Source organism: Borostomias antarcticus (assembly GCF_949987555.1).
Source record: "Borostomias antarcticus genome assembly, chromosome: 6".
Taxonomy (NCBI): Eukaryota; Metazoa; Chordata; class Actinopteri; order Stomiiformes; family Stomiidae; genus Borostomias; species Borostomias antarcticus.
In genome coordinates this window covers 149911-159296 of record NC_140239.1, presented here as the reverse complement: position 1 = coordinate 159296, position 9386 = coordinate 149911, and the positions used below count along the sequence as shown (strand labels likewise).

The 9386-nt window shown below is 52.6% G+C and overlaps 1 protein-coding gene across 1 annotated transcript; it reads left to right on the top strand.

Annotated features, from left to right (window-relative positions):
• Positions 1-2156: 2156 nt before the first annotated feature.
• Positions 2157-3254, top strand: LOC311310155 (proepiregulin-like; the record flags this gene model as incomplete). The annotated part of the gene is made up of 4 exons (XM_084439579.1): positions 2157-2280; positions 2408-2576; positions 2914-3060; positions 3194-3254. 4 exons carry the CDS (start codon positions 2157-2159, stop codon positions 3252-3254), a joined length of 501 nt encoding a protein of 166 aa, XP_084295705.1.
• Positions 3255-9386: the final 6132 nt, after the last annotated feature.

Genomic DNA, 9386 nt, shown 5'->3' with positions numbered 1-9386 from the left:
CAAAACACAACAGTCAAAAATATGTCTGCTACCATAACAACAGCTGGAGACAAAGAGAGAGAGAGAGAGAGACCTGGGCAATGATTACCTGTGGTGGAGCCAACGTTATTGATCCTGGTTACTTTGGCTGCTACAGTATGGCGCTACTTGCATGATTACAGGAATGTCTGCATATTGCCTCTGGCAAGATGTATTTGTGCCAGCCTTGAGAGGTACAGTAGTACGCTGTACCCTGTAGCGTCCCTGGAACGTTCCTGTAGCGTCCCTGGAACGTCCCTGTAGCGTCCCTGGAACGTCCCTGTAGCGTCCCTGTAGCGTCCCTGTAGCGTCCCTGGAACGTCCCTGTAGCGTCTCTGGAACGTCCCTGTAGCGTCCCTGTAGCGTGCACAAGCAGAGCCACGCCCATTGCTGGTTGTCAGATTAGGTAGAAATCTGGTAAAATCTCCAGACTTCATTGAACTTGTGGAACCCAGATAGCAAGCGGATCTGGGCCATATACAGGCCAGATCTGTCCCTTGTGGCTTAGTTCCGGCCCATATATGGCCCAGAATTATTAAACATCCGCTTGCTATCTGGGAAGGGACTCGGTGCTGTTTAGCCTCACGTCACCTGGCGGTCCTCTCCTCTATTGGAGGAGTGCCTGGTTTCTATTCGCTTGGTTTCCTGTCTGGAGCCCGCTGGGATCCTGTCACACAAACGCCAAATCGAGCAGCCTTGTCTCGCCAGTCGCTACGAATTAGAATAAAACATGGACATACCAGACAAAGTAGGCTATTCCAGAAGAAGTTCTTGCTGCATCGCATCGTAGGTTTATGGGTAGGCCTGTTTTTGGACAGGGGGATCACTACCTGCATAGACTGGAAACCACCACTGCAAAGCACATCGGCCCCAGCCTAGTTCTGAGGACTGAACTAGAATTGACTAAGTATATTCTTCTTAGCCTAGTAGGTAGTGCAAAGTGCTAGTCTTCTGTTGTTGATAAGCTCTCACCTCTTCAAGAAGCACAACCAGGATACTCCCTCTTAAGCACCTATTGTATTTTTAGTTTAGTATTCTTGCACTTTTTCAGCACTAGATTATGCTCTTAGTCACTTGCTTTAGAAAGGTGATGTACTTGTGAGTTCTGGCAAGTAATTGTACACTAACTTCCTATGTTAAATGCAGTTATTGTAAGCCACTTTGGATAAAAGCGTCAGCTAAATGACTGTAATGTAATATAACTAGCCCGTTGGAGCACACAATCACTAATTGGCTGCTTAGTCAGCCCATGTTTATGGAAGAGCAGTGTCAAAGATGTTCTGCTGACACACACACACACACAAACACACACACACAGTAACACACACACACACACACACACACACACACACAGTAACACACACACACACACACACATACAGTAACACACGCACACACGTGTAGAGTTGTTTAGCTCTCTATACAGTGTACTGTATAGCTTGTGTGTGCCCATGTGTGTTAGAGACGATTAAAACTGTGGCCGTCCATTCATCCGTGCGTCCGTTAGCCAATAGAAGTGCTTCACAAAACTATACAATGAGTCTCAGGACAGTATAGTCCATTCAACTCAGGGGGCCTTCTACTTCCCACAGAGTTCAGAGCTTGAGGAGTTTCGAAGATGTTAGGACTCTCATAGGTTAGTATCAAGGCTAGGTGCATCATGGGTACATTATTTATCGTGGGTTATTATTATTATTTATCGTCATATTTCACAGCACAGATCAGATGAGTCTTATTTAGGTAGTTCGATCATGTTGTATGAATTAGAGATTATAGATAGAGATAGAGATGGCCATATTATCATTGGTGGGGGACAGCATGTTTACTGTGCACTCGTTTGACTCTTAATCTAACTATAGTTATGTGTGTTTTTTCCCCCTTGCAGGCATCTTTCTGGTCTGGCCTCATGTGCAAACCTCCAGCGCCCCCCCTCCCCTCCCTCAGCAAGCCCTGACCAGCCCCCCGTCCCCCACAGGTAGGCTCCGCCTGACTCGGGCTGACCGGAGCTAAAGGGCGCACTTCACACAATGTTGCGCCTCTTTTTTAATCAAAACTGTCTGCGAGCCTCCCTGGAGTCCGTGTGAGACAGCTAGCAGGAACGGGAGAGGGTTCGGTTGTGGAGCAGAGGAATAACAGAAATGGAGGCTGACAATCTGGTTGTGACCCAGGTGACCCAGGTGACTCAGGTGACTCAGGTGACCCAGGTGACCCAGGTGACCCAGGTGACTCAGGGGACTCAGGTGACCCAGGTGACCCAGGGCAGTGGGAGCACCCTCGCGTGGGGAGGCTGACGGTCTGGTTGTGACCCAGGTGACCCAGGTGACCCAGGTGACCCAGGGCAGTGGGAGCACCCTCGCGTGGGGAGGCTGACGGTCTGGTTGTGACCCAGGTGACCCAGGTGACCCAGGGGACCCAGATGACCCAGGGGACCCAGGGCAGTGGGAGCACCCTCGCGTGGGGAGGCTGAGCATGGAGAAGTGTGACTCCAGCCTGGAGAGCTACTGCCTCAACCATGGGGAGTGCATGCTGCTGCTGGACCTGAATGAGCACCACTGCAGGTGAGTGTGTGTGTGTGTGTGTGTGTGTGTGCGTGTGTGCGTGTGTGCGTGTGTGCGTGTGTGCGTGTGTGCGTGCGTGCGCGTGCGTGCGTGCGTGTGCGTGCATGTGCGTGCATGTGTGTGCACATGAGCGTGAGCGCATGCGCGCGTGTGTATGTGTGTGTGTGTATGTGTGTGCATACATGTATGCGTGTGTGTGTGTGTGTGTGTGTGTGTGTGTATGTGTGTGTGTGTGTGTGCGTGCGTGTGTGTGTGTGTGTGTGTGTGCGTGTGTGCACGAGTGCTTGTGTGCATTTGTGTTCTTTTAGTTTGTGGTACTGTAGCGTGTGTGTTCCAGGTGTGAGAGGGGCTACCACGGGCCCAGGTGTGCCCACCTGGAGCTGGTGATCCAGCCAACTACAGAGGAGCACGTCATCGTCACGGTGGTGTGTGTGGGCCTTCTGATCATAGGCTTAGCCGGAGCCCTCTATTTCTTCTGTAAATGGTAAGCGCTGTGTGTGTGTGTGTGTGTGTGTGTGTGTGTGTGTGTGTGTGTGTGTGTGTGTGTGTGTGTGCGGCGTGTGTGCGGTTGTGTGTCATGCCAACTAGAGTGTGTAACTGTAACTTACCTTTGACAGGTATAAGAAGAACAGATGCCCACCGCAACAGAAGCAACATCAGGGGGCACAGACGGCTTGATCTGTGTGTGTGTGTCTGTCATTGTGTGTGTGTGTGTGTGTGTGTGTGTGTGTGTGTGTGTGTCTGTCATTGTGTGTGTGTATCTGTCATTGTGTGTGTGTGTGTGTGTGTGTGTGTGTGTGTGTCATTGTGTGTGTGTGCCAGCTTGTACCATGCCATCAATGCAGGTCAACTCTTTATGTGTGCATAGGGTTAGGGTTAGATAACTACATAACTAGGGTTAGGCTTAGGGTTAGGGTTAGGGTTAGGGTTAGGGTTAGGGTTAGATAACTACATAACTAGATTACATGAAACATCTGTCACCAGTACATCTTCATCCCAAACCCTTATTCTCCTGAACAGAGAGTAGAGGGTCACCCCTGAACAGAGAGTAGAGGGTCACCCCTGAACAGAGAGTAGAGGGTTACCCCTGAACAGAGAGTAGAGGGTTACCCCTGAACAGAGAGTAGAGGGTCACCCCTGAACAGAGAGTAGAGGGTCACCCCTGAACAGAGAGTAGAGGGTTACCCCTGAACAGAGAGTAGAGGGTTACCCCTGAACAGAGAGTAGAGGGTTACCCCTGAACAGAGAGTAGAGGGTCACCCCTGAACAGAGAGTAGAGGGTCACCCCTGAACAGAGAGTAGAGGGTTACCCCTGAACAGAGAGTAGAGGGTCACCCCTGAACAGAGAGTAGAGGGTTACCCCTGAACAGAGAGTAGAGGGTCACCCCTGAACAGAGAGTAGAGGGTTACCCCTGAACAGAGAGTAGAGGGTTACCCCTGAACAGAGAGTAGAGGGTCACCCCTGAACAGAGAGTAGAGGGTTACCCCTGAACAGAGAGTAGAGGGTTACCCCTGAACAGAGAGTATAGGGTTACCCCTGGCATGATACTGGATTTCTATTGATTACTCCATATCATGGACTTTCTAGTGATTACAGTAAGTTCATTTGAGTTCAATTCATTTTCATATATAGTATTCTAAATTATGTTATTTATATGTATGTATTTTGTTTTTTGTTGTTTCTCTTCTGTGAGTTCTTCACCCACACATATTTTGATCTGAGCCTTGACATGTTGAATAGCTGGTTGCTATCATGTCAGGCATTAGTTTTGGTTGCTAGGGCTCTTTCTTTGTCGCTATGGAAAAGCAGGTTGTATCCAGGGGTGGGAAACATGATGTCATCGCTGCTCCCTCAGGGAATACAGTATGCTAACCATCTGAAACTCCATACTTACTTACTTACTTACTTAGGCCTTTGTGTTCCTTTTAGAACATAGACCATTGATGAACAGTTTCCACACGTCTGTGTTGGCGCTCCTCTCCAGCTAGACTGCCGAGGAGATAGAAGATTCCAACGCACCCTAACCCTCTCCCAGTGGTTTTTGGTTTGCTCCAAAAGGTTATATAGGGCATTTGAAACTCCATAGCAACTGGATACGTTTTCAGAACTGCTTTTCTTGCCATAGTTCACCAATGTTGTTCACTAAAATATATTGATCGATATAAAAGACACTGAAATAGTCTGTATCTATCCCATAATGTTTCCTGGTGATGTAACAGTAATAACTCCCTCGAGGGGTGTGGTACTATATCACCAGTAGACCACGGCTTGTGCTGCTCCATGAGATACCAACGTTACCACACATTCTCCGGAGTTATCGCTTCACTGACCTCAACTCCTGTATGTCATTGTGCATACCTTTGACCTCAGATTATTATTCCATTAAATCACAACCCTCTAATAGCATGTTTTTCTGGAGAGGATATTTCCCACATACCAAACAAAAGGAATGATTTTCTAATAGAAATTCTTGACAATTACGACAGCACACGCACGCTTCTCACTACCATGTGTGACAATCATCCTGACTGTTGAACCCCAATACTGTAGACACTGCTATGCTACTTGTATGTTAATTGCTATATTCATATTTGATGACCCTCTTCACCCTTTCCCTATCGTACACAGCTGCTCATGCCTAACCCTAACCCTAACTGGAGATGGAGAGGGGTCATGACATGAAATCTGGATAATCTCACCGGCAATTCCAGATTAGCTGTACGAATCCATCCAGGGTTGCTTTTTAATCTAGGTAGGAGATTAAATCATTGGGGAGGCATGCTTCACTGACAAGTACTTTCAGCTTCTCAAGATTCAAGATTCAATACTTTATTGCCTTATATACAACTTTTCAGGTCGTTAGGAATTTGTTTCAGTGTGCTCTTCGTAACAGGACGAACCACACAACAAGATAAAAACAAGATCAAAACTACACAGGATCACATTTTACAGAAAATAAAGGGCATACATGTCATACAGTACTTAGCTAATGTGACTTGTGCGAATACTGTGCAAAAGTGCAATAAAAAGATGAAATACAATTTAAAGACAATGTGCAAATCATGCAGGCCCAGTAGAAGAGTCTGTTACTGTCCTCCTGGGGTATTGGTGTAGGGATGTAAGAGTCTGTTACTGTCCTCCTGGGTATTGGTGTAGGGATCTAAGAGTCTGTTACTGTCCTCCTGGGGTATTGGTGTAGGGATGGAAGAGTCTGTTACTGTCCTCCTGGGGTATTGGTGTAGGGATGGAAGAGTCTGTTACTGTCCTCCTGGGTATTGGTGTAGGGATCTAAGAGTCTGTTACTGTCCTCCTGGGGTATTGGTGTAGGGATGGGAGTTTATTTCGGAATGTAATGCTTCTACAGTATGTACTGTTAAGAAAGCGGGGTGTTTTTGTTTTTATGGCTCTCTACCTTCTACCTGATGGAAGGGCAGTGAGAAGGGAGGTGGGGGGGTGAGTTGGTCCAGTAGGAGGGCAGTGAGAAGGGAGGTGGCGGGGTGAGTTGGTCCAGTAGGAGGGCAGTGAGAAGGGAGGTGGGGGGGTGAGTTGGTCCAGTAGGAGGGCAGTGAGAAGGGAGGTGGCGGGGTGAGTTGGTCCAGTAGGAGGGCAGTGAGAAGGGAGGTGGGGGGGTGAGTTGGTCCAGTAGGAGGGCAGTGAGAAGGGAGGTGGTGGGGTGAGTTGGTCCAGTAGGAGGGCAGTGAGAAGGGAGGTGGTGAGTTGGTCCAGTAGGAGGGCAGTGAGAAGGGAGGTGGGGGGGGGTGAGTTGGTCCAGTAGGAGGGCAGTGAGAAGGGAGGTGGTGAGTTGGTCCAGTAGGAGGGCAGTGAGAAGGGAGGTGGGGGGGGTGAGTTGGTCCAGTAGGAAGACAGTGAGAAGGGAGGTGGGGGGAGTGAGTTGGTCCAGTAGGAGGGCAGTGAGAAGGGAGGTGGGGGGGTGAGTTGGTCCAGTAGGAGGGCAGTGAGAAGGGAGGTGGGGCGGTGAGTATGGTCCAGTAGGAGGGCAGTGAGAAGGGAGGTGGTGAGTTGGTCCAGTAGGAGGGCAGTGAGAAGGGAGGTGGGGGGGTGAGTTGGTCCAGTAGGAGGGCAGTGAGAAGGGAGGTGGGGGGGTGAGGTGGTCCAGTAGGAAGACAGTGAGAAGGGAGGTGGTGGGGTGAGTTGGTCCAGTAGGAGGGCAGTGAGAAGGGAGGTGGTGAGTTGGTCCAGTAGGAGGGCAGTGAGAAGGGAGGTGGTGAGTTGGTCCAGTAGGAGGGCAGTGAGAAGGGAGGTGGGGGGGTGAGTTGGTCCAGTAGGAGGGCAGTGAGAAGGGAGGTGGGGGGGTGAGTTGGTCCAGTAGGAGGGCAGTGAGAAGGGAGGTGGCGGGGTGAGTATGGTCCAGTAGGAGGGCAGTGAGAAGGGAGGTGGTGGGGTGAGTTGGTCCAGTAGGAGGGCAGTGAGAAGGGAGGTGGCGGGGTGAGTATGGTCCAGTAGGAGGGCAGTGAGAAGGGAGGTGGCGGGGTGAGTATGGTCCAGTAGGAGGGCAGTGAGAAGGGAGGTGGGGGGGTGAGTTGGTCCAGTAGGAGGGCAGTGAGAAGGGAGGTGGGGGGGTGAGTTGGTCCAGTAGGAGGGCAGTGAGAAGGGAGGTGGCGGGGTGAGTTGGTCCAGTAGGAGGGCAGTGAGAAGGGAGGTGGGGGGGTGAGTTGGTCCAGTAGGAGGGCAGTGAGAAGGGAGGTGGCGGGGTGAGTTGGTCCAGTAGGAGGGCAGTGAGAAGGGAGGTGGTGGGGTGAGTTGGTCCAGTAGGAGGGCAGTGAGAAGGGAGGTGGCGGGGTGAGTATGGTCCAGTAGGAGGGCAGTGAGAAGGGAGGTGGTGGGGTGAGTTGGTCCAGTAGGAGGGCAGTGAGAAGGGAGGTGGGGGGGTGAGTTGGTCCAGTAGGAGGGCAGTGAGAAGGGAGGTGGTGAGTTGGTCCAGTAGGAGGGCAGTGAGAAGGGAGGTGGTGAGTTGGTCCAGTAGGAGGGCAGTGAGAAGGAGGTGGTGGGGTGAGTTGGTCCAGTAGGAGGGCAGTGAGAAGGGAGGTGGGGGGGTGAGTTGGTCCAGTAGGAGGGCAGTGAGAAGGGAGGTGGGGGGGTGAGTTGGTCCAGTAGGAGGGCAGTGAGAAGGGAGGTGGTGAGTTGGTCCAGTAGGAGGGCAGTGAGAAGGGAGGTGGGGGGGTGAGTTGGTCCAGTAGGAAGACAGTGAGAAGGGAGGTGGTGGGGTGAGTTGGTCCAGTAGGAGGGCAGTGAGAAGGGAGGTGGTGAGTTGGTCCAGTAGGAGGGCAGTGAGAAGGGAGGTGGTGGGGTGAGTTGGTCCAGTAGGAGGGCAGTGAGAAGGGAGGTGGCGGGGTGAGTTGGTCCAGTAGGAGGGCAGTGAGAAGGGAGGTGGGGGGGTGAGTTGGTCCAGTAGGAGGGCAGTGAGAAGGGAGGTGGCGGGGTGAGTATGGTCCAGTAGGAGGGCAGTGAGAAGGGAGGTGGTGGGGTGAGTTGGTCCAGTAGGAGGGCAGTGAGAAGGGAGGTGGCGGGGTGAGTATGGTCCAGTAGGAGGGCAGTGAGAAGGGAGGTGGTGGGGTGAGTTGGTCCAGTAGGAGGGCAGTGAGAAGGGAGGTGGGGGGGTGAGTTGGTCCAGTAGGAGGGCAGTGAGAAGGGAGGTGGTGAGTTGGTCCAGTAGGAGGGCAGTGAGAAGGGAGGTGGTGAGTTCGTCCAGTAGGAGGGCAGTGAGAAGGGAGGTGGTGGGGTGAGTTGGTCCAGTAGGAGGGCAGTGAGAAGGGAGGTGGGGGGGTGAGTTGGTCCAGTAGGAGGGCAGTGAGAAGGGAGGTGGTGAGTTGGTCCAGTAGGAGGGCAGTGAGAAGGGAGGTGGGGGGGTGAGTTGGTCCAGTAGGAAGACAGTGAGAAGGGAGGTGGTGGGGTGAGTTGGTCCAGTAGGAGGGCAGTGAGAAGGGAGGTGGTGAGTTGGTCCAGTAGGAGGGCAGTGAGAAGGGAGGTGGTGGGGTGAGTTGGTCCAGTAGGAGGGCAGTGAGAAGGGAGGTGGCGGGGTGAGTATGGTCCAGTAGGAGGGCAGTGAGAAGGGAGGTGGTGAGTTGGTCCAGTAGGAGGGCAGTGAGAAGGGAGGTGATGAGTTGGTCCAGTAGGAGGGCAGTGAGAAGGGAGGTGGGGGGGTGAGTTGGTCCAGTAGGAGGGCAGTGAGAAGGGAGGTGGGGGGGTGAGTTGGTCCAGTAGGAGGGCAGTGAGAAGGGAGGTGGCGGGGTGAGTATGGTCCAGTAGGAGGGCAGTGAGAAGGGAGGTGGCGGGGTGAGTATGGTCCAGTAGGAGGGCAGTGAGAAGGGAGGTGGCGGGGTGAGTTGGTCCAGTAGGAGGGCAGTGAGAAGGGAGGTGGGGGGGTGAGTTGGTCCAGTAGGAGGGCAGTGAGAAGGGAGGTGGTGGGGTGAGTTGGTCCAGTAGGAGGGCAGTGAGAAGGGAGGTGGTGAGTTGGTCCAGTAGGAGGGCAGTGAGAAGGGAGGTGATGAGTTGGTCCAGTAGGAGGGCAGTGAGAAGGGAGGTGGGGGGGTGAGTTGGTCCAGTAGGAGGGCAGTGAGAAGGGAGGTGGGGGGGTGAGTTGGTCCAGTAGGAGGGCAGTGAGAAGGGAGGTGGCGGGGTGAGTTGGTCCAGTAGGAGGGCAGTGAGAAGGGAGGTGGGGGGGTGAGTTGGTCCAGTAGGAGGGCAGTGAGAAGGGAGGTGGTGGGGTGAGTTGGTCCAGTAGGAGGGCAGTGAGAAGGGAGGTGGCGGGGTGAGTTGGTCCAGTAGGATTTTCAATCCTTTGCGCTGTA